The sequence below is a fragment of the Pteropus medius genome, unplaced genomic scaffold (genome assembly GCF_902729225.1).
Source record: "Pteropus medius unplaced genomic scaffold, Ma_sr-lr_union100, whole genome shotgun sequence".
NCBI classification, from domain to species: Eukaryota; Metazoa; Chordata; class Mammalia; order Chiroptera; family Pteropodidae; genus Pteropus; species Pteropus medius.
Window position 1 is genome coordinate 5471880 of NW_024354886.1, and position 23427 is coordinate 5495306.

The 23427-nt window shown below is 52.0% G+C and overlaps 1 protein-coding gene and 1 pseudogene across 1 annotated transcript in view; one reads left to right on the top strand and one right to left on the bottom strand.

Annotated features, from left to right (window-relative positions):
* LOC120597598 (metabotropic glutamate receptor 4-like) overlaps positions 1-23427 on the top strand; it is a 79163-nt gene that overhangs the window by 1433 nt on the left and 54303 nt on the right. Inside the window, exon 2 of the mRNA XM_039856151.1 lies at positions 9453-10394. Within this exon, the coding sequence (XP_039712085.1) occupies positions 9830-10394 (565 nt within the window). The 5' untranslated portion in view covers positions 9453-9829. The remainder of the gene's footprint in view (positions 1-9452; positions 10395-23427) is intronic.
* On the bottom strand, positions 16407-16525 carry LOC120597773 (uncharacterized; annotated as a pseudogene).

The following is a 23427-nucleotide window of genomic DNA, read 5'->3' on the forward strand; positions in this document are numbered from 1 at the left end:
ATTCCGTCATCATCCTTTCTCGGATGAGAGTGGGGTCTCAGGGCAGGCAGGGTAGGCAACACCCTGAGAATCTCCATACTGGGCACCTCATTCCCACAGCCTGCTACCCAGCCTCACATCCCTGGGGCCAGCTCACGGTGGAAGTGAAGAATGTTTTAATTCCCACTCCCCCAGGATGTGCTCTGAGTCTGTCCCTCTCTCTTCTTGGATCCTGCGAGATGCTGGGCCTTAGGTTCTGGGTATGCATGCCCAGATCCTCAGAAGCCTCAGGACCTTAAGTGGTGGGATAACTTCCATGAGAAGGTGAGGACCTGCAGGAGCCTTCCCGAGGACCTTTCCTGAGGTGGCAGAGAGAATTCCCACCCAAGAGTCTAGAGGCTCCTGAGTGTGGTTATTCTCCTGGGCAGGCCCTGAGAGCTAGTGGTAAGGGCCCCTAAAGAGTGCCTGGTTACAAGTAGAGACTGGGGTCAGAGCCCTTGCACCCCTCCCCGGTAACCACTTGCTGGAGGGCTTTAGAATCTTGTCTTTGGGATGGGGTAGAGGCCTTTGGGAATGGTACCCCTGAGCCTCTGCTTAGCCCTAGATGAGCATGCCTGCCCACTTGTGAATTAGGTGACTACTGTCTTCACCGCCCCCCAACTTTTGTCCTTTTAGCTATCAACTTTCCCCACCTATCAACACCTCCACACCAATCAGAGACAAAAATAGCAAAAAGTTATATCCGCCTGAGGTCTTAGTCACGTCAAGGGCCACCCCTCTCAGGGACTTTTGCATTTAAGAGAGTCCCAGAGAAGAAGATGGCAATGCTTAACCCAAAGGAATGCTCTACTGATGGTAGAGTTTTCAGAAGATATATGGTTGGTTGGGGCGAGGGGGAGGGGCATGTAGCATGTTATGTAGAGCAGGTCCTGAGCAGGCAGGGAGGAGGAGGGGGAGGTGGGAGCATGTCAGGATTTGCACTGCTTTCTCTGCCTCAGTGGCTTAGCATAGGCTGCTCCTCCCTCTCTCCCTTCTCCCTACCCCAACCTGCATCTGGGCTGCTTCATCTGTTGGAGGCGTGAAGTCTCCAGGAGGGAGCGCCTTGCACAATGGCAGGCAGGCAGCCCGAGGTAGGTGAGGAATCCTGTGAGTGAGTGAGAGTGTGAGTGAACAGTGTGCTGGCCAGAAGGGTCAGGGAGTAGACCCAGGCCAGAAGAGCTCTTCAGCCCCCACCGCATTCCTGGGGGCCCCAGCCCAGACTCCAGGATGCATGGCCACACCGGAATCCGCCCAGCTGCAGGGGGACAGCTGGCAGGAAAAGATGGGATCAAGACCCACGGGCTTCTGAGGGTTATAATTACAGCCAATAGATGCATCCTCTCCCCTAGACAAGTGTGGAGCCAGCAGCCCCTAATTACCACCCACCCCAAGACATCTGCCCACCCCTGCTGTCCTCCTCTGCTCAGCCTAGAAACCCAACTTTCCAGTGGGCAGGCCCTGCTGGTAGCCTGGGCAGCTGGGCCTGCTGGCTGCTGGCTGGAGGTTATCTCACTTCTTCAGAGTGGTAGCTGCTTCTGCTGCCCGGAGAAGGCATGTGGGGAGCTGGCATCTGAGCTTTGTTTGCCCTGTTCACCAGGGCTGGAAGAGGAGCTGCTGGTTGTCCAGGCCAACCCAAGGGAGGAGGCTGAGGGCCTTCCCCAGGTGGGCAGCGGGCCTAGGGTACACAACACCAGCTTTCTGTTGCTCCTATCCAGCCTCATGCCAGATCCTGGAAAGACCAGGGAGGGCTTGTTTTCATGTCAACTCTGCCCTAGTTAGCAGGGGACTATCAAAAATTAATTTAGAGATTTCTCTGCCTTTGGCCCTTGCAGAGTACAGGCTGCCTTTCCCTTTGCTCCTGCAAGCTCTGTTTCTCTCCTTACTGAGTACTGTCTCCGGTGTCTCTCCCACTGTCGCCTCCCAGCCCAATCCAAGGTTTGGTAGCTCTGTTTCCAACAAGCTACTGCACCCCACCAGTCCTGGTGTCAAGCTCTGGGGGCTTCTGCTTCAGTTCCCCCCACCTCTCTTTCACTGCCTGAGCCTGTTCCCGAAAGGGAGGTGGGTAAACAGAACTTGCCTAGAAAAGATGAAGCCCGCCCTGCAGCCCTGCCCACCCTACCTCCTAGCCTGCAGGCCTGAGAGAGCCTTTTCCAGCCTGTCTGTGTCTGTTTGGACTCCTTGGAAAAACGAGCACCACAAGGGTAGTAAAAATCACCTCTTAAATGAAAGCTGATGACTCCTGTCGAAATGTTTTATTATTAACCTTACATTTAGAAATCTCAGGGTGGCAGTGAGGCATAAATATATGTGTATACATGTATATTAAATAAATTGGGGAACATAGTGCATAATGACATTATCTGGACCCCATTCGATTAAGGTAGATATTATCTGCAGTAATTGGGAAATGCCAACCCACAGTGACAACCCATGCCATTTAAGGGCCGAGCCACACTGACGAGCCAGCTGTGGTATCTAGTTAAGCCTCCAGGTTCTCCTGGAGAAAGCACTGGCTGCCCGTTGGCCATGATGACAGCGAGTCCCAGGAGAGTTCAGGCAGCTGCTCATCCCAGGCTGAGCCACCTGCATTAGTACCAAGAGGTTTGCGTCCTGCCCTGTTCCCCACACTCAGCCCTCCCAGCCACCCCTCTGTTCCTCAGGGGTACAGATGCTAGCCTCTGGACCTGTTTTCTGGTTGGGGACATGACTTCTAGTAAAAACACTGTCTTTGCTATAGGATTATTTTTAGATCTGAATATAGAAATAAAAATTGGGGACTTGACCTGATTCTTAAATTTCTGGCAGGTCCTGGCTTCTCAGATGTCACTGTCCCTTCTCTGCTTGGCCTCAGTGTGGCCTGGGAATGGAAGTCTCATCCATGACTATGGTTATGTTCATGGCTGTGCAAGATGGTGGAGTTTGGGCGTTGACTCATTATGGCTAGTGGGCCCCAGGTTTCCAGGGCAGTGCCGAGGTTGGGGGAGCTCTGTTTTAAGGAGGGGGAGACAGGAAGGAGGAGAGAGGAAGAAACAGCATTAGCAGCCAGCTCACAATAACAACAGCTGCAAAACAAAGACACTTGCCCACTTAGGTCTTGTGCTGAAAAACGAGAAGATGGTGGCATGTGGGGGTGGGGTGAGTTGGGGTGGGAAGGAGAGACCTGGGGGTTGCATGGGAATGGCAGCTGTCAGTTGAAGGAGATCTGGGCTGGCATGAGTTTGGTGGCTGGCCCCCTGGCCCTGGGTGAGGGGGGAAGGTTAGGCTGGGCATTTTCTGGGCTGAACTGGTAGGGACAAGGAAAGGTGCTTGCTTTGTCCTTCAACTAATGTGAGCTACCGTGGCCTTAGTAGGTGGCTGCCATTTGAGCCTCAGGTTTCTCTTGTCAAGTGTCCCTTGCCTGTCACTGTGCTCAGAGCCCTCCATTGGGCCCTCACTTCTCTGTCCACTACATGGCCCACAATTTCCTGTGTGATCTTGTGCCTGGAGCCCTCTCCGACCTCTTCTCCTGCCTCTCCGTCTTGCCACTGCCCTCTAGTCATGATGGCCTCCTTGTTGTTCCTTGAACAATGATTGCTAAGCACACACCTACCTTAGGGACTTTGCATTTGCTGTTGTCTCTGCCTGGGACACTTTTCACCCAGATACATGGCTCATACTTTTACTGTATTTAATCTTTGCTCAAATACCACCTCAGCGAAGCCTTCCTTGACTTTTTTTTTTTTTCTGTAAAAGCCCCTCTGGGTTATTACTTATCTCCTTACCGGTCTTATTATTATTTTTTTTTATAGCCCCTTGATTCCCTGAAGTGTCACACATATGTGTGTAAATATATTTATTGTCTCTCCTGCGCTACCCGCACTGGGATGTTGGCTCTACAGGGCAGGTGTTTGTGTCTGTTTCACTCCCAGCAGTTTCCCCAGTCCCCAGAGCAGAGCCTGGCACACAGTAGGTGCTCAGCACATGTTTGAGTGACACATTGGGTAACTGAATGGATGTAGCAGAAGGGATTGCATTCTATGCCTGACCACACAAGAGGTTTGTAAGAATTCAGTGCAAGGTCTGATCCCTTTCCAAGGACCCGGATGTTGCTGTAGAGCCAACCCTGCCGTTGGCTCTGCCTTGGTGTGGGTGGCTGCTGTGCTGGCTCTGGGCAGGGACCTGGATTTGTCCTGTTATTTACTGAGAATTTTTTGTGTTCTGAGCCTTGGGCTAGGCAGGGGGGATAAAGAGGTGAGGGTGGTGCTGTCCATACAAGCCCTTAATGTGCTCCCAAGCTCATCAGTGCCAAATGGGAGAGAGAGACAGAGACAGAGAGACAGAGGTGAGAGACAGAGAGAGAGAGAGGAACGGAGAGAAAGAGAGAGAAAGAAAGAGAAAGAGAGAGGCTTTATGGCATTAACTGTGGAGGAAGGAGATAATAGGAACTGGAATAATCAGGGCAGGCTTCTTGGAGGAGGAAGGAACTTAGTTGCTACTTGGAGGGTAAGTGTCACAAGGAAGAAGCTGTAGGCAATCAGGTTGGGGAAGCACAGGCAATTGAGTTAAAGTTTTCCCCTCCTTAGTTTCCATTGGCATTAAGCTAAGAAATTACTTTCTCCATCCCTCCCTCTCTCCTTCCTTCTTCTTTTCACAAGAATTTCTCAGTGCCTGCCACATGCCCAGCACAGAATCAGTCACTTCTGAATCAGGCCCTTATTGTTTTGGTGGAACAGAGAGGCCTGGGGTTTCTGAACTTGGGAGAGTTCATGATTCAGGCTGATAAGCTGGAGCAGCTCCAGGAAATGAAGGAAAGGGGACAAGGGGACAAGAACCCCACTGTGCCTTTCTCGTTGCTCTTAGAACATGACCCAGGCTGGGTCGTGCCTGGGAGCAGGACTGCTCTTTCTGCTTATATAGAAATAGGTTACCTAGGAGAGCAGGGTGGGCAGAGGCCAGGAATCATTCACTCACATCCCATCATTTACTTCCACAAATGCTGGTGGAGGATGCCAGGCACTGTGCAGGCTGGGATGCAGCGATATCAAGATGAGTATGACATGATCTTCTCAAGTTGTGGTCCAAGGCGGGAAAGGGTTGTGCTGCTGGGGTTTGAGGAAGCTAATTGGTCACCCTCCTTTCCTTGCAGACTAGAAGTCATGTAGGTGGAGATCAAACTCCGGGCTTTGTCACTGGTGTAGCTGTATTGGAGCATGGCTTCTCATGACCTGTTCCCTGTGTCCAGACTGTCCAGCCAGCCACATCTCTGCCCAGCCAGGATGGAGGCACCGGGAGGATGGGAGAGAGGAGGTCACAGAGATGGCCTATAGTTTAGCGTCTTGGCCCCACATGGCATCCCATGTGTGGGGAGTGGTAAAGGAAGGAGGAGAGACCTCAGATTTGCCTTCACTTTTCCCTTGGGAGAGTGGAATAATCAGCCCCTCCTTTCACGGTAACAATAACATTCGACAGGAGGCATGTAAACAGCTCAGGAGAGTCAAAACAGACCCCACTCATCTATTCACACTTCCCAAGCTTTGCTGAGCACCTGCGCCGGGCTGGGCCTAGCAGAAACAACGGCGATAGAAATGAAATAAGTGCTGAAGGGAACGTGGAAACACTGAGAGGAAGGGGCCTCCGCCAGGTCAGGAGGCTTGGCTTAAGGAAGGCAGGGGAGAGGGCACTGAGAGTAGCCAGAGCAGGCCTGGAACCCTCTCTGGGCCCGGCTTTCCTCGCTGAGCCACAATGGGCTGGCCTGGGGAGGAGCCAGGAGCCTAAGAGCTCCTTGGAGGGCTGCAGATGGGAGGGAACCTATTGGTTATTGCCCCCACCCCTGGGAGCACAGTACAGGGTCGTGCCGAGGAGAGGATTCAGCTTAGACCTGGGAAAAGCATGGAATTCTGCTTGTTAAGACTTGGAAGGGGTCACTGAGGCAGGTCTGGGAGTCCTCTAGGTGGTCCTCAGATAGCAGAGAGGCCCTCAGATAGTGGGGTGGTTGGGCCCGGAGGGCAAGGGTGGCCTGTAACCATCCCCCCAGCTCCCTTCACATCCCCTTTCACTGAAGAGAATGTTCTGGAAAATGCTGTTGGCCAGTGAACCTTTGCTGTGTGGAGATGATTGTGCGCTCTTCCCTCTGCTCCTCATCCCTTCCTGCTTAGTTCTGTCCTCCTCTAGAGCCAAAGAATCTAGCAAAGGCTAGGGGAGGAAGTGAATATAGGGTGGGGGGAGGGAGGCTGGGAAGGGAGAGGGAAGACAGGGAGAAGAGACCCACCTGGGAGTGGGTGGGCACACTGGCTTGCATCTGCAGCCATCCTGGTGATCTCACTTAGGAGGGATTTCCCCTAACTGTCCCAAGTCTGAGTTTTCCTGGCTGTTTTGGAATTGGGAGGTGGTGGTCTGAAGGCTCCAAGCCTCCCTCCACCCAGCTCCCCGTTCCTCTGCTGATGGAGGCGGCTTCCCTCTCCATCCTGCCCTACCCCCAGCCGCTGCTCTTGGTGGCTCCTTTCATTCACAGGGTATTTTTACTTTTCCCTTGTTCCTGTTGCATGATCAAAGGAAGGAGGGAACCCTAGAAAGAGGCTGTGGTTTGCTCAGCTCTTTGGAGAAGCTCAGGAAAGGCAGGGCTGGTAGGACTGAGGGATGGAGTGAATCCAGTCCTTCTGGGTGGAGGCCTTCTGGGCAGTTTGAACAGCTCGGGGCAGGGCCTGTGCCCTTGGGGTCTTGCTTCTAATTCTGAAAGTATTTGCCTTTCACTTCACTGAGGCCTCCTTCCCTCATGTGGCCTCTGTCCTTTGTGTGTGTGTGTGTGTGTGGTATATATGTCTGTATGCTGAAGGTGTGTCTCTATGGTATGTATGTGTGGTGTGTGTGTCTGTGTCTATGGTGTGTGTATGGTGTGTGATGTGTGTGGGCATGCGCCTGTGTGTACACACTGCCCTAGCCCACAGGTGCTCAGGCTTTAAGAAGAAGCCAGCATTGAGCCCTCAGGAAGGATGCAGAAGCCTGAGCAGGGCTTGACTGTTAAAAGCTGCTGTGCATTGGTCTCCTGAATGCCCTGCTGCAGCCTTGGCACACAGCCTGTCACAATGCCAACAGTCCCTCCACTTGAAATTCAGGAAAACCAGGCCTGAACTCCCAGGCTGTTAGAACTGGGCAGAGCCTGAGAGACCCTCCAGGCCAGTGTGGTAGAGTGGTCAGGGGCACGGGCAGCCCACGCAAGCTCTCTGTCCTTGGGTTCTATGTCGCTCATGAAGATTCGGTGCCTCAGCCTCCACATCTGTGTGATAAGGAAAAAAACACCACCCAGCTCATAGAGAGGTGAGCACTGCCTGAGGAAATGTAAGCAAAATACCTAGGAGAGTGCCTGGCACATAGCAATATGTTATCATTTGCTGTTATTTCTCCTCAGAACACTATTGGCATTTGGACAAGGCGGTGTTTCCTTGCGTAGGCCGTCCCACACATGTCGTCTCTGACCCCTGCCTGGATTCAGGCTAGTAGGCGACTCCCTACCATCATTAGGACAACTGAAAATGCCCCTGCAGGGACATTTGGTCCCTCGATTGAATCTTACTCCAACCCACCCATTTAACATTTTGAAGCTGAGGACTCTCTAGGGAGCAGGACTGTGGGATCTGTTTAAGGCTTTTCCAGTTTCTTTTTCTTAATTACTTAGTATTGTTGTCGGCAACCGTTTCTCCACATCCTCTCAGTCCCCGTAGCCACCTCGGAGAGAGCTCTGACAAACTCACTCACATGGAGGTGTGAGTGATGATGACAGTTCAGTACAGGTGTTGCCACCCCTCCTCTGTATTGTAACAGCTCTTACACCTCCCCAAAGCACTGACCGACCCCTAGTCCTCAGTCATTGGATCCTGGCTTCAGGGGTGAGGGTGGTGTAAGGAAGCTTTTCTGCAGGCATCCCCAGGACTCCCCCAGTGTGATTGGTGCTGGCTTTGAGTCCTGGACCCATCCTGACTTGTCGTGTGACTTTGGGATGCTGTTGAGCTACTGGTTCACCTGCAGAATGGGGCTAAGGAGAATTAACAGTGTATTCTTGGCCTCTGAGGAGCTAATGGAGGAGGGAGCGTTTTGATGAGCAGGTATGAGCAGATATGAAGTGAAGGTCCAGAAGGTGCTGGCCAGAGAAGCCCTGAGACTGAACTCTGAGGTGCTAACGCCTCTCCTCCCCTCCCCTTTCTCCAGAACTGGAGCAGTCAGGGCCTCTGTGGGGGGAATTAAAGGTGGAGGATGGGTGGGCTTGGCCTCGATGGAGGGAAAACATCTCCAGGGAAACCTCTCCATCCAAACATAGCCCTTCTTCCAAATGCTTAGGGAAACTGAGGCACAGAATGGGCAGGTGGCTTGCTGGTCGTCATTTGATAAATCCATGAGGAAGGGGGCCTGGGGTCAGCCCTCTAGCCAAGCCTTGACTCAGTTTCGAGCCTTCTCTCTGTGGCCTCCTAGATTGAGGGGAGGGAGGTTGCTGGCTTTGAGGAGAGAAGCTGGGGTGAGGGAAGGAACCCCAAGGGAAATTAGCCCAAATTAGCAGTGAGAATGAGGAAGAGCTGGTGTTCTCTCCTCACTTGCAGATAAATATTTAATCACAATAACAATAATAATGACAAGATCCTAATAGTGTGCAGTAGCTCAGGCTGTAACCTGAGCCCCACTCTCAGAGGGAGAAAGTGGGGAAGAGAGAAGGAGCAATGGAGAAATTGAGAGATAAAGATGGCCAGAAAGAGGGAGGGAGACCAAGCAAATGAGGAGAAGGAGGCTTGCTTCTCATTCAGGAGCCCTAGGATTTACCCTCTGCCTGGGATTGCTGTGCAGCTGGGTTCAGGAGGAGAATCTTGAAGCCTCCTGATAGCCCTCGCTTCTTTCCGGCCTTCAGAGAGAGCAGCTCCCAGCCTGATTTCTTCTCCAGGGGCCCTTGTTGGCCTTATCTCTGAGTTCCCAAGGAACCTAAGTGTCTCTAGTTCCAGAGCTGGGAATCTAGGTTCTAAGCAGTGTTCTGCTGGTCACTACCTGTGTGACTTGAGCAAAATGCTCTCCTGCTCTGGGCCTCCGTTTCCTCATCTCTAAAATGGGGTTGGGCCCAGTGGAACTGGTTTCTTGCTTCTCTTTCTCGTGGATGAATGTTGAGGAAGGCTCCTCTTCTTCTCAAGCCAGTTCTAGGCTGTTCCCTGGGGAGCGTGCTCTCTGATGCCCCGGTGTCTGATGGCAGTGGGTACAGGCTTTAAGAAAAGTTCAAACATGACTTAATTTCTGCCTTAAGTTCTCCCATTTGGACCAAAGCTGGGTAGCATCCAGGAGGAAACCAAGTACAGATTTGTGGAGTTTTTGGCAATAACCTCCAGTATCTCCTCTTAGGCTTCCCATGAGAGATCAGAAGAGCTAATGCCTTCTTTGGGCTTCTGTTTGACTCTTTCCCTTTCTCTTTCTCTCTTCTTTCTAAGGTTGGTAGGAGAACATTGGAGCTGTTTTCTCCTCGATGCCAAGATTCGCCAAGCTAGGAGCAACGCTCCCTTTTTCACAGTCATCCACCAAGAACAGGCCTGCAGGACGTGGGAACCAAGACCAGAGCTTTGCTGCACTGAGGCCATTCCCTGCCATCTGTGGGCATGGCCTGTGCCGGCAACTGAGCATTGCCCAAGTGGTGAGGAGCACCAGCATGGTTCACCCCATTGGCTGCCCTCAGCCACCCTGTTGCTGAAGCTACCTTGGAGAGACTTGTGGGGGCTGTTCTGCCCATGGTCACCCAGGCTGTGGGGTCAGGGGGTGGCTAAGGCTAAGAGTGGGGCCTGCCGTTCATGGATCTCTAGGGATTTCTGAGATGCCTGGGAAGAGAGGCTGGGGCTGGTGGTGGGCTCGGCTGCCCTTTTGCCTGCTCCTCAGCCTTTATGGCTCCTGGGTGCCTTCCTCCCTGGGGAAGCCAAAGGGCCACCCCCACATGAATTCCATCCGCATAGATGGGGACATCACACTGGGTGGCCTGTTCCCAGTGCATGGCCGGGGCTCAGAGGGCAAGGCCTGTGGAGAACTAAAGAAGGAAAAGGGCATCCACCGGCTGGAGGCCATGCTCTTTGCTCTGGATCGCATCAACAATGACCCGGACCTGCTGCCCAACATCACGCTGGGCGCCCGCATTCTGGACACCTGCTCGAGGGACACCCATGCCCTCGAGCAGTCGCTGACCTTTGTGCAGGCGCTCATCGAGAAGGATGGCACAGAGGTCCGCTGTGGCAGTGGCGGCCCACCCATCATTACCAAACCTGAACGTGTGGTGGGTGTCATCGGTGCTTCAGGGAGCTCAGTCTCCATCATGGTGGCCAACATCCTTCGTCTCTTCAAGGTTAGTGCCTGCTGGTTGGCCCCAGAGATGTTCTTCCGCCAACAGGGTGCCAGGCCTCACCAGCCCCTGGGAGTTTTTTTCTGGGATTTTTTCCCCCCTGGGATCAGTATCTGAGAATTTGGGGGTAGTCCGATCTGTGGTCAGAGCTTAGGCGCAGTAGAATGAAGGTGTCCCAAGAGACTCAGCATTGTGGTGCTGACCGTGGTGCTGAAACAGCACCTGGCCGGTGGCAGCTATTTGATCATCTCTGCTCCTCTGTGGGGAATTCTGAACCAAGAATGGAAAAGGAAGTGCTGGTGAATAACAGAAAGAGGAGGAGATAGGCAGCCAAATATATAAAAAGACAGACAGATAGAAAGGTAAACAGAGTAAAAGATAGTCAGATAGAATGGAAATGTGAACGTTGGAGCTTGCCAGGTAGAAAGGGTTTTGTTTTGACATTGTTTTCAAAAAATTGCAATTCCCCAGAAAAATATGTTTTTCTTCTGGGTCGTTGAGAAAGCCCCGCGTGACCCTCCCGCTCCGCCCCAAGATTATGGTTAGAAAATGTGTCCTGATTTTTTATATGGGGCGTTGGGCCACTGAGTCCACAGAGAATGTAGATGAGGATGGAAAAAGGCCTGGAGCAAGCAGGCGGTGTCTGTTTCTGCTGCCCTTGGCCATGAACCAAGCTTCCCTCACTCATTTCCTTCCTTCTGCCCTTTCTCCTTGCACACCTTTCTCCCTTTCCTTCTGGAATCGCTCCCTGCCCCCTCCTTGCCGCCTCCCTTCCTCTCTTCCTGGGGCAGGAGCTGCTGATTTGCAATTCAATTGGAGCTGAGTGCTTCGCTAAGCTGCTAAAACAACTGAAAGCTACTGGGTAGAGAGAAAAAACATTACAAGCATTTTACCAATAATTATATGCCTGCTCCTCTCTTGGAGACTTCTTGTTTGTTCCATGTGTTTCTGTTTGTGTGCGCATATGTGTGTACACATGTGTGTTTGTGTGTGTGTGTGAGAGAGTGACAGGTGGGGAGAGGAGGAGAGGAAAAGAGATAGAGAGACAGAGAAAGGGAGAGAGAGAGAGAGAGACAGAGACAGAGACAGAGACTGAGACCAGGGTGAGGAGAAAGGGATGTACAGAGGAAGCCGCTGGGTCCCTCCTTAACTCTGGTGTCATATTCTTGCCTCTGGATATGGCCCCTTCTCTCCTCAGTCTTTCTAGAGTTAGGGAGTGTACTGAGAAAGGATGTTTGGTCCCCATGTGGGAAGTGCTGAAGATAGACCCCTCTCCCCTGGACCCTTTCTGGTACCCATTTGTTAATCCTATCATGCATCAGTACTTGGGGGTGTTTGTGGGAGCCGGGGTAGAAATGGCAGTGAATGGTGTATAAGGTCCCTGTGTTGGGGATGAGGGCAGTTTGGAAAGAAAGGAGGCTAGAATTGCCCTTTCACTGTGTGGGATGGGGTTGGAACTTTGCTATAGGCTGGTCTGGGCCACGTGTGCCATGTTGGTCCTGTCCTTTGTGCTTTCTTGGAGAGTTGGTTTCACTTGAGGATCTAGATGAAAACACTTTTAATTTTAAAACAAATGGATGCATTATGAAGAGTGAAAATGAAGATGAAGTAGGTGACCCGAAGGAGACTTTGCCCTCGCAGGGACAATTCAAACAGTCCCCGGGGAGCTTCGTTGCTCTCTGCCATTCCTTAGTGGGATGGTTGGAGAGTGGGTAGCCTGACCCAGTCCTTCCACCTGCCTAATTTTGCAGTGAGGCCTGGAGACCCAGAGAGGGTGGAAGCAAGGTTCAGCTATTCAGTCCAGGGCCTACTGATGGCTTGGGTTAGCTGAGTCATCACTTCAGCCTACCCTGGGAGGTGAGGTGACCTGGGCCATCCAGCAGGGGGAACAAGCCCTGGACTCCTCGTCAGCCTACCTGGGTGGGGCACAGACCCCCATCCTCTGGGAAGGCCAGAGTGTGTGGGAGGCTGCTGCAGCTTCCTTATCTGAGCTTTTTAATGAAACTTGTGACTCTGATTATTTTAGAAAGATGTAAAACACCCTTTTTGGGCTCTTGGGGCTATGACATTGGTGAGAGTCCCTCCCCACCATCTCTCAGAGGGGAGCCAGTGCCTACTTGATAGGGCGATGGAAAAGATATCAAAGGAGCTCAGAGGAATCACTTGACACTGACAGAAGCTCTAAGAAAGGTCAATGTCAGCATTAGGCCTTAAAGTGTGTTCTTGGAAACATGGATATTTTGGGATGAGGTGACTAGTGTCCCACATGGGGTGGGCTGTGACTTCTATGCTAACTGCTTCCAGGTTGGAGAAGGTCTTAGGTGGGTTGAGGGGGCCTGGGGCCAAAGTGCCACACCAGCCTTGGGGCTCACAGGTGTGCCTTTTCCTCCTCTGCCCATCTTGTCATATATTGCTGTGGTCTCAGTTTGTCTGTTTCTCCTCAGATTACAGAGATATGAGTGGGTTGGGGGCGGGGATCAGGAGTCCCCCAGGCTACACTGAGAGCAAGATAGGACTGGGAGTTGGAGGCTTGTGGAAGAGAGAAGGAATGGGGGAAAGAGGGGCATGTTGGGAAAGGAAAGGGAGTCGGGGAGAGATGAGGAGAGAGCCAGAGGGAGACTGACAGCTGTGGTCTGCATTCCCTGGGTCCCTTTTAACAGCGTTAATGTTCCAGGCTGGCGACAAGAGAGCTCCTCAATAATTAAACTGGTAGACATGAGAGGCCGGCGAGAAACTTAAAAGCCATTTACAGACGTAGAAAGGTTGAACTTTGGGGAGGGGGGTCAGGAGCAGGAGCCTCAGGCAGAAGAGGATGAAGGAGGGGCACTTTGGGGGCCCTGGGGAACTGCCCTGTCAGGTATCTATTTCAAAGGACACCACAGCAGCTCTAGCCCCACTCCTACTCCTGCCAAGGCCATTAGAAGGGCCTGCTGGGAACTTCCACCAGAGGCAGTGATTATAGCTCTCCTTCCTTAGAGCGGTGGATTTCCTGTGCACAGCTCAGAGAGGAGCTCCGGGTTTAGGAGCACTAGGGGTGATTTCCTGCCTAGAGAATGATAATGGGGTACAGTCAGGATGAGGATGTAAACAGAACTTAACTGTCAGAGCGGGAAGGGGCCAATTCCCTATCCTATAGGTGTGGAAACTGAGCCTTGATTAGGTGACAGGGTAAGGCTGAAAGTCAGGTCCCCAGCTCCTAGACCTGACTCCTTCCAGGCTGCCTGCCTAGGTAAACTGGGGTAGAAGTGGCTCTCAAACCCAGGCCTTCACTGGGGATCAGGAGCCTTAACTCTGGGAAGTCATGGGTCTGACAGCTTATCTCCCTTCCCTGCTCCCATCCTGCTCCTTTGTCCTCATTTTGGCTCCATTCTCGTAGGTCAGGGAATATTGATGGAGGTAAAGAGTACCTTTTGGAAGAGATCCTAAACCCACAGGATGTGGCCTGTACAATGCCATGTTATGGGGGCAGCCCAGGTTCTAGAGCTAGTTAGCCCTGGGTTTTAATATCTGCTCCGCCAGAGTTACCTCACCTTATCCACCATATCCATTCACTGTGTGAGCCGTCTACACCACAGTGTGAGTGAGCCAATAAGCTCTCTTCCTGAGAGCAGCCATTGTTGTGGAAGGAGAAAGAACATACCCTGGAAAGAAGCACTTTTTAAGTCCTGGACCTGTAATAGTGTAGAAGGATCCAGAAATCATTTCATTGAGTCCCTCATTCATTTTGCAGTGGAGAAAAAACTGAGGCTCAAAGAAGGAGAGATTGCACAGTGTGGCAGTTAAGGATTTGGATGCTGGAGCCAGAGAGCCGTTGCCATGTTGGCAAATTGTTTAGCCTGTTTGCGCCTCAGTTTCCTCATTTGTAAAACGAGGATGATAATGATCTCATAGGCCAGGTGTAGGAATTAAGAGTTAATGCTCACAAAAGGCCTAGCACTGTGCCTGGCACACAGTCAGCCCACAGGAAATGTCATTGCACAGCTTGTAGCCGGGCCTGAAGTCAGCATGAGAGGCTCGTTGATGCGGAAGAGGCTGGAGCGGGTGGGCAGTGACAGACGGTGACCTTTGAGGCTGATTCTGGAGAGGCCCCACCATCTGCTGGGCCTCTTGTGTCTTCCTGCAGAGTGTTGAGACTGAGTAGCCAACTTAACCTTTGAATAATGAGAGTTTTCTTCCTGTCACAACAGTGGGACATGGGAATAAGGAGTGGGATAGGGTGGAGGGAGGGCAGGAAAGGGTGGGCAGGAGGGAGAATGGAGGGAATGCCAGCCAATGGGTAGGTAGGCAGGTGCCTCAGCTTTTCAAGAGAAGCCAGCCAGGGATGCCGGTAATGGATGTTAGCCTGTACACCACACCCATCCCGGCTGTGTGAGTTCTCTTGTCCCATGTGGGGCTGTAAGTGCTGTAAAGGTTTGTGGCTGCCTGGTGCTTGTCTTGTCTACCCTTCAGCGCGCCTAGCCTAGGGCTCCTGGGGAAACTTCGTGGCTTAGCTAACACCAGATATTCTGTTGAGGATACGGGTTTTGTGTCTTTAAAGTATTTTCACTGCACAACTAAGAAAAACTTTTGAGACTCTCCCATAGCCTGCCCCTCTTCCTTGAAGACAGCTCTGTCCTCCTGGCGCCCAGGCCAAAATACTTGGCAGCATTTTGGCCACCAGCTCATCCCCCTGTTTAAACTTTTCGTTGATTTCTCATTGCCCTTAGATCTAAATGCAAACTCCCAAACTCGTTGCCTGTCTGAGAGGCCCCGTGCTTCCTGGAGACCCTGACCATATCCTTCGTTTCTCCTGGGTGCACGTCATACCAGTCATGCAGTTTTCTTTGTGTCACTTGAAGACACCATGCTGTTTTCCTGCTCTGGGCCTCTGGACCTGCTGTTTCCTTTGTCCAGAATGTTCTCCTCTCACTCTTTGAGGCTGGATCCTTTTTATACTACCTTAAGCTTAAATGGACTCTCTTCAGAGAAGCCCTCCCCTCCCCTCCCCTGCCCAGTTTGTGGTCATGTCCACGTTTATTTTCCTATTTACAGTTGGCTTTTCCTCCAGCCTGCTGCCCGTCTTCGTATGGCCCATGAGCTAAGAATGGTCTTTGTGTTTTAAATAGTTGGAAATAAAAAGCATCGTGATATGTCATGACACAGGAAAATTCATGAAATTCAAATTTCAGTGTCTGTAATGTTTTACGGAAGCACAGCAATGCCCACTGATGTACATATCATCTATGGCTGCTCTTGAGCTGCGACCTCAACATGGAGTGGATGAGACAGAGACCGGGAGCTGACCCCTGCTAGACTCTAAACTGCACCTTGAGGACCCCCAGCTTGTGCCAGGCCCGTGGTAGGCCCTCAGGAAATCTTGGCCCAATGGACTCACAGGGAGTGAGGCATCTATAGCCTGCGTGTTCCTCAAAACTCTGTGGCAACAGCAGGTAGCCGTGGTCTGCAGAGCTCTGCATCAGCTCCAGGCCGTCGGGGCCCACTTCACCATTGGGTCAAGCCAGTGCCCACTAGTGCCAACCTCTCTGGTGATCCCTGGGCCACCTGGATGTGTTTCCTCCCCACAAACACTTCCAGCTCCTCACTGACTTATGGATTCCTTTCATCTAAAGCTTTGTTCTCTGTTAAATGGTATCCTCATGTACCATTGTAGGCTGTTATTAGAGATTCATCCCAAGAGGGCTTGCTCAATAAATATTCAGGGATGGATGAGAGACCTTCCCGGTCAGATGCCTGAGGTGGAATAATTATATTTACATAGCACATATCCCGTGCCAGGATCTGCTTCGATCATCACAGCAAGCCCCAGAGGTGGGTCTACAATTATTATTCTCATTTTATGTGTGGAGAACTGAGGCACAGAGAAGATAAGCAACTTGCCCAAGGTCACACAGCTAGTAAGTAGTAGAGAGCCAGGATATGAACCCAGGCTCTTTGGTCCTGAATCTACCTTTTTCACCACTCTGCTCTCTTATCTGTTGGCCATCAGATAGACAGGCTCGAGTTTGAGATCTTGTCTGATACTTACTGTGCGGCCCTTCTTTTTCTTTTTCTTTTTTTTTTATGCCTACAGCACCTGGTCTTCCTAGGTGGTCTCCCATCCAAGTACTAACCAGGCCTGACCCTGCTTAGCTTCCGAGATCTGACAAGATTGGGCACGTTCAGGGTGGCGTGGCCATACTGTGTGGCCTTTCTAAGCATCTGTTTGCTCATCCGTAAAATGAATGTGATTACACTCATTTGGCACAAGTGATAATGTGTGCAAAGCCTAGTGGGTGCTTAGGGGACGCTGATGTTACTAGAACAGGTGTGATAGACATTCGAGTGTTGCAGAGTGCCGGGCAACTGAGGGATGGGAAGGTGTGGAAGAGATGTCGGAAGTGGGTCTCGCTGAGTGTGACTGTCAGGGGCTGTTCTCCTGACAATGTGAGGACCATACAGCCCTCCTTCTGCTTTTACAGTGTCTCTCTTTCCTCTAAGCTCAGGTGTCTCTTTGTAGCAGGAGTCTGGGACGTGGACATCAAGACCCTGGGTCAGGCCTGAGCCCAAACAGAGAGAGGAGAGGAAGGTGGGAGGAGGAGAAATGTGGCACTGAGGGGCAGCTCCAGGCAATGCTGGAGCCCTCTCACTCTTCCCTGTCAGTTCTCCCTGTGCTCTTGGCAGGTCCTGTCCCTGTGGATGGGGCCACTGGGGTAGAATTGACGTCGCTCCAGTGGTTCTCAAGAGTGGGGCTAATCACAACCACCTGGGGATCATGAGACTCTTGGCCCTCCGGCGGGGGATGAGACCTGGGGCCTAGGTCTGTATTTGGACACTTGCTGGGAGGCTCAGCTGGCTGCTGGACCAGATGCTCTGAGTCCTCTTTGCTATGCTGGTATTCCCATCCCACCTGGTTTCTCCAGGGAGTCCCCCCACCCACCCTGCAGTTCGCTCAAGCCCATTTCCTCTGAGGTGCCCCATGGGTTGGCAGAACCTCTCTGAATACAAGAGGTATGGGAGTGGAAGCAGGAGGTTCAGCTCTGGTGACAGCAAACAGGCTCATTATTTTGGAATCAAAAGAAGGGTGTAGCAACCTTTGGGGGCCTCTGGGGAGAATTCCTGGAGATGCCCTGGAGAGAGGCCTGGTGGGCTCTTAGAGACCAGGTTGGACCTGGGTGAGGTGTGTGACGTTGTGGAGGGGCTGAGGTGGGACTGAGCCTGGGGAGGCTCAAGTTTATAATGGCTGGCTTCTGGTTCTCCCTCTCCCATCTGGACCTTGGTTTGCCCATCTGTAAAAATCCCTTCACTCACTCACCCAATCTGAACTGAACATCCCTGAGCCTTGCTCTGCTAGAGCAGTGGTTCTCTATCTGGCTGCACATTGGAATCACCTGGGGAAGTTTTAAAACTCCTGGTACCCGAGCCCCATCCCAAGAATTCAGATTTATTTGGTTTGAGATGGGGCCTGGGCTCCCCAGGTGATACCCATGTGCAAACCAGGTGGAGAAGCACTGCTCTAAGCAACTTTGTAAAGCTAGAAACAAAACGGACGGAGGCCTTGCCCTGGTGGGGTTCCATGTTTGAAGAGGAAGGCAAGCAATGAACAGGTAAAACATATAAACATATAATGTCAAAGGGGAGAAGTTTCTTGCAGAACAAAGCAGGAAAGTGGCTAGAGAGCCATGGGGAGCAGGGGTGTCAATTTAGACGAGATGGTTAATGACGGACTTTTAGAAGAAGGGATGTTAGTGCACAAACCTGAATAGAGTGAAGTGGGCTGCCCTGTGGATATCTGGAGGAAGTTTTTTAGATAGAAGGAACAGCAAGTGCAAAGGCCCTGGGGCAGGACTGTACTTAGTTGTTGACTTGACCCAGGAGCTCCGGGAACAGGCAGAGGAGGATCGAGGGGTCCCCAAACCTACATCCTGCTCTTTCTTACTGCAAAGGGTGTTGTGGGAGGAGGGTCACCAGAGTTCTGGTGACCTTGGGCAAGTGACTGAGCCTCTCAGAGCTTCAGTTTCCTCACCTGTAAAATAGGCAAGTGGCCCCTGGACAGTCCTTGTGACGCCACAGAGGTGATGGGGAGGAGATATAAGGGCAGAGCCTGTGTGAGAGGCATGTTCTTTCCCTTGACTCCCATCCTTCTGGCCTCCTCCCACCCAGGTTTTCCATGCCTCTTCCAGCTCCTCCTCCTTTGTTTCCCTGCTGAGGATGAAAAGAGTTGGATTCTGGAGACCTGTGTGAGGCAGGACCAGAAACGTGGGATGCCCTGAGGGCAGTAACATGCAGTGTTTAGAGAGTGAGGCCTGGGACCAGATGGCTTCGGTTCATTCCCAGGCTCTGCCATTTATTACCTGGGAGGCACCTCTCTGTGCCTTAATTTTTTCATCTGTAAAATGGAAAAACCTGTAGCACACGCCTTGTAGGGCGTCGTGAGGATTAAATGAGGAATGCATAGAAAGTGCTCGGGGCAGTGCCAGGCACGATGAGTGTGGGTATCTGCCGAGTGCCTGCTCACGGTGGGCAGCCCAGGGCACTGGCTGTGGAGGCAGCCATGCAGGAGAGAGCTCAGGTCTCAATCCCAGGTCACTTGGTCTCTCTGGACCTTGCTCATCTTATCTGTAAGATGGGCAGAATCACATGTGCCTTTCAGGTGTGGAAGTAGAATGATATTGTGGGGAGCTGGCGTGAGTAGGGCTCAGTGCTGTTAGTCCTCATCTCCTGCCACCAGAACATCTGAGGGGAAGGGGTGTGGTCTGAGCCATGCAGGTGGGGAGCCATGCAACGTGGAGGGCAGGGCGCTGGTGAGTCATCCCTGAGTTCCTCTGAGTGATGGTCCTGGGGTTCTCCTGACCATCACACTGTTAGGTGTGTGTGTGGGGGTGGGCGTGATCTTCTATTGCCCACTTTGGGGAGGGCTGTAGGACCTGTGTTCTGGGCCTGGCTCTGCTGCCAACTCTCTGTGTGACCCTGGCTGGGTCAGCTGTCCTCTTTGTCAAATGAGGGTGTTAGGTTCAATAGGCTCTGACTCCAGTTTTCTACCCAGTAGCCTTTTCTGCAGAAGGAGCCCCTGAACTTACTCTCCGGTGTCAGGTACCAGTGGCTTCTCCAGTCACCTCTATGTTGCACATTCCTTGAGCGTGTGCTGTGCTTTCCAAAACCTGCCTCTGTGCCTGTGCCTGGGCCATGCCCTCCTCCTGGAATGCCTTTCTCGATGTCTGATGAGCAGAGTCAGACTCCTCTTTCAACCCTGACTCAAAATTCAAGACTTCCCTGCCCTCCAAAGGCTGAAATGATCCTAGGGTAAGTAGAGGTCTCTCACGTGGCACTCTGGGGTCTCTCCAAAGTCCATGATCATGTTTAGGGCAGGATTGGGCTTGACCTCTCGTCATCTCCCCACCACCAGTTTCTGGCCCAAGGACTCACAGACAGACAACAGGGAGCCTGAGGGAGCTATGCCAGCAGCAGGGGTGGGCTCACAGCATCTGAAGGGTTAAACTTACCTACCTCCCCCTGCCCATCCCTGAATGAACTGTGTGCTTTTCAGTTTCCTCCCAATTTATTAAACTAGCATTTTTATGACCCAGACACGTTGGAGATGAAAAGAAGGCAAATTCTACTTTATATTTCGATTGACCTTTACGCCTGCCACTTGCCTGGGGGCCCGGGCTAGGTGAGGGGAGGAGAGGCAGGCTTGGCCTCGCTTCTCTGCTTCTTGTTCTTGAGTCTGGGACTGCCACAGAGAGCCATGGCCTGAAGCTATGATGTAAGGAAGGGAGCAGGGACTCTTAGTCTGATGGCCTCTTTCTCTGTATGCGCCCCAGCCACCTGCCTCATTCTGTCTCTGTGGCTAGCTCTGTTTTCCTCTCACGTCCTTTCCCATCTCTTTTCCTCCTGGTCCCTTTCAGACTCTCTCTGCTCTGTCTGGGACTCTCTCTGGTTGTCGTGGGGCAGCCTCATGGTTAAGGCCAGGAGGTTGGAGCCACTGACAAGCCCACCTGCTCCTGGGTGGTGTCCCAGCCTTGTACCCACTCTGGCCACCCACCTGCCTCATACCTGATTATGGCTGTGGACATTTTAGTACTGAGCACTGCTTGCGGGGCACTGAGCCCACTCAGGCCCCTTCCCCTGACTCAAGGTGACCCCCACATAGCCCTAGAAATTTCTCCTTGAAAGTATGACCTGACTGTGGGCAAGTCTTGCTGCTGCTCCGGGCTCTGCTTTGACTGCCTGGGGATGACAAGGGCTGGCTCTGCAGACTGCCCAGGGCTGTGGGGGACCAGACCTGTCACAGGGGGCACAAACCTGCTTCAGAAAGGACAATCCTGGCTCTGCCACCTGCTGATTCTGTGACCTTGGGCAGGTCACATATCCTCTCTGAGCCTAGTTTGCAGATCTGTAAAATGGGTAGATGGGTAGGGTGGCTGTTAATATTAAATGGGACAAAGTAAAGTGACGAGCACAAAGCCTAGTGCGTAGCAGGTGCTCAAGAAACAGTAGCTGTTGAGGCATGCTCGTGCATGAGGAGGGGGCTGGACTCTTCTCCTTTTTTGCTTCTTTAATTCCCTCATTTGTGAACCTGAGTCCTCCCCAGGCCTCAGTTTTCCCTGAGGTTCATGGAGAGGTACCCCAGGGTGACCCAGGAGGTGCGAAGCTCTGTCTGTTCCAGCCTTGCCCCTGGCCCAGTGCAGGTGCAGTAGGGTAGAACTAGGCCTTGTGGATGCTGGAGGTCCCTGCCTGCTCCCAAGCTGTCCCTAGGAGATGAGGGGGAGTTTAAAACTCATCACAGCTTAAATATCCTGAAGGGAGGGAGCCTGCTGAGCACCCCCACCGACCCTGTGCAAGAGCAGAGCAGAGCGGGGCCCTAATGGTTCTCTGGTGTTAGTGCTGCAGAGTAAAGAGAGGCAGCTCTTACCTCATTTTCCATCCCCCAGGGCTGTGGTTTAGGAGAAAAGACAGGCAGCATTAACCTCTGTCAGGGCCATGGGCAAGGGGTGTTTGGCTTCCTTCCCTCATGCCCAGAGCTGCTTCCTCCTTCCATGCTCAGATTCTGGAAGCTGCTAGGGAATCTCTTGTGGCCCCTGCCTCAGAGCAAGAAGAGGGCAAAGCTTAACCCTTAGGTGGGAAACTGCCCTCCGGGACATATTGGAGATTTAGGACTGGGGGCATGTGTGAGGGGGCGTGCAGGAAGTGGGGTGCACACAACTTTCCCAAATGAGCCTTTTATTTTATTAAAGATGAGTGGCTTCTTCAATGTGGGTCTGACGGGAAGGGGTGTCTCTCATGCAGCATATAGATTTTCATAACAGACTATTTAAAGCTTATGAAAAATTATAAAGAATAATATAAAGTGTCCTGTACTCACCACTAGGCTTTGTCAAATATTGACATTTTGCCCTAATTTTGTGTGAAAATTATTTTAAGAAAGAAAATATTGCAAATGGGAGGCCCCTGCATGAGCCTCTTCATCCTACTCTTTTTTTATTCCCTCAGAGGCAGCCATGCCCTGTCGTTATGGGTGTTTTTAATTGAATTCCTATGCACTTTAAATTCTTTGTATATCTCCACAAATAATACTTAGCCGTGCATGTTGTAAGCTTGATAAAAAAGGGATCATATTGTATATATTCTGTAACTTGCTCAGTGTCACTCTGCTATGCGATCTGCTTTGTTCCTTTCCTTTGCCATGTAGCAGTTCACCCCTCCACGCAGCAGTGCCCTGTGCATTTCCGTGTTCATTCTGTTGTGGTCACCTAGACAAGTCCCCTGTTGATCTCTCTGGTTTTACTAACGGTGCTGCATGACCATGCTTGCCAGTGCCTCCTTGTGCTCTTGGGAGAGTTTCTTGCGGGTCACACCCAGGAGCAGGATTGCAGAGTCGAGGCGGGAATAAACTTCCAGAACTTTTCCAGAGGCTGCCATATTGCTCAGCACTGGTTTACACACCCATCTCCCCAGTGGAACCCTTGGAGGCCTGTTGAAACAGGTTTTGTAGGGGTGCCTGGGCCTAAGCCAGCCCTGCTAGGGAGGCTCTCAGGGTGTGGAGGCTTGTTTCATCAAGCTCCCCAGTGCTTCTTGGACCTACATTTGGAGGTTCCCCTCCCTGCCCTGCCGCATACTCACTGTGTGACTTCGGGTGAGTTGTTGGATCTCTCTGAGCTAGGGTGTCTTCCTCTGTAAAGTGGGGATGATGATAAAGATGAGGCTTTAGTCAGGGCTTGCCTTTACTTCCCCTCTGGTGCAGTTGGTGCTTTTGGGGCCTGCTGAGTGCTCAGGGTAGCTGTAGCCTGGCTGGGTTCTAGTGTCATTCAGAGGAGGGATATGCTCGGATTCACTATCTTACCCAACAAACATCACAGACCCCTGCTTTGTGCTGGCTGTGTCATGCTTTAGAAGCACGGAGTATGGGCCAAGGATCTCACCGTTTGGGAGCTGAATGGGCAGTAATTTCATGACAGTGAGATGAGTGCTGTAATGGGGGTGGATGAGATGCCCCAGGAGTGCAGAAGAGGGGCCTCCTAATCAGACTGGGCAGTGGGGGTGAAGGAAGGATTCTTATAGGAGGACAACTATTTGAGACTCAATGGCCAGTACACACAATTAACTAGGTAGAGGGGCACTTTGGCTGGCAGGGGAGGGCATCCAGGAGGAGGGGATGGTGAGTCCAAAGGCCTGACCAGGAGAGAGAGAGAGACAGAGAGAGATAGAGAGAGACAGAAAGAGAGAGAGAGAGGAGAGAGAGAGAGAGAGAGAGAGAGAGGAGAGAGAGAGAGAGACACTGAGAGAGAGAGAGAATGAGAGAGAGAGGCACACAGGGGCTCAAGAGGAGCCTGGTGTGCTTTTTGGGTGGGGGGTTGCTCTGGGGCTACTGGGACTCCAGGTGACCTGGCAGGAGCTGTGACCTGACACAGGCGTCCTCCTTCCTCACAGCGATTGCTCCTGACTGCTTGGCCTCAAGTTGCAGCTGAAGGGGTTTATGGGAAGCTGAAGTGTGAGGAAATGTTAAGTGCCTTATAAGTACAGTACTTTGATTATTTTAAATTGCTTAAGTGGTTTCTAAGATGGTCCTAAGTATCCCAGTGACACAGACACAAAATCAATTAGGA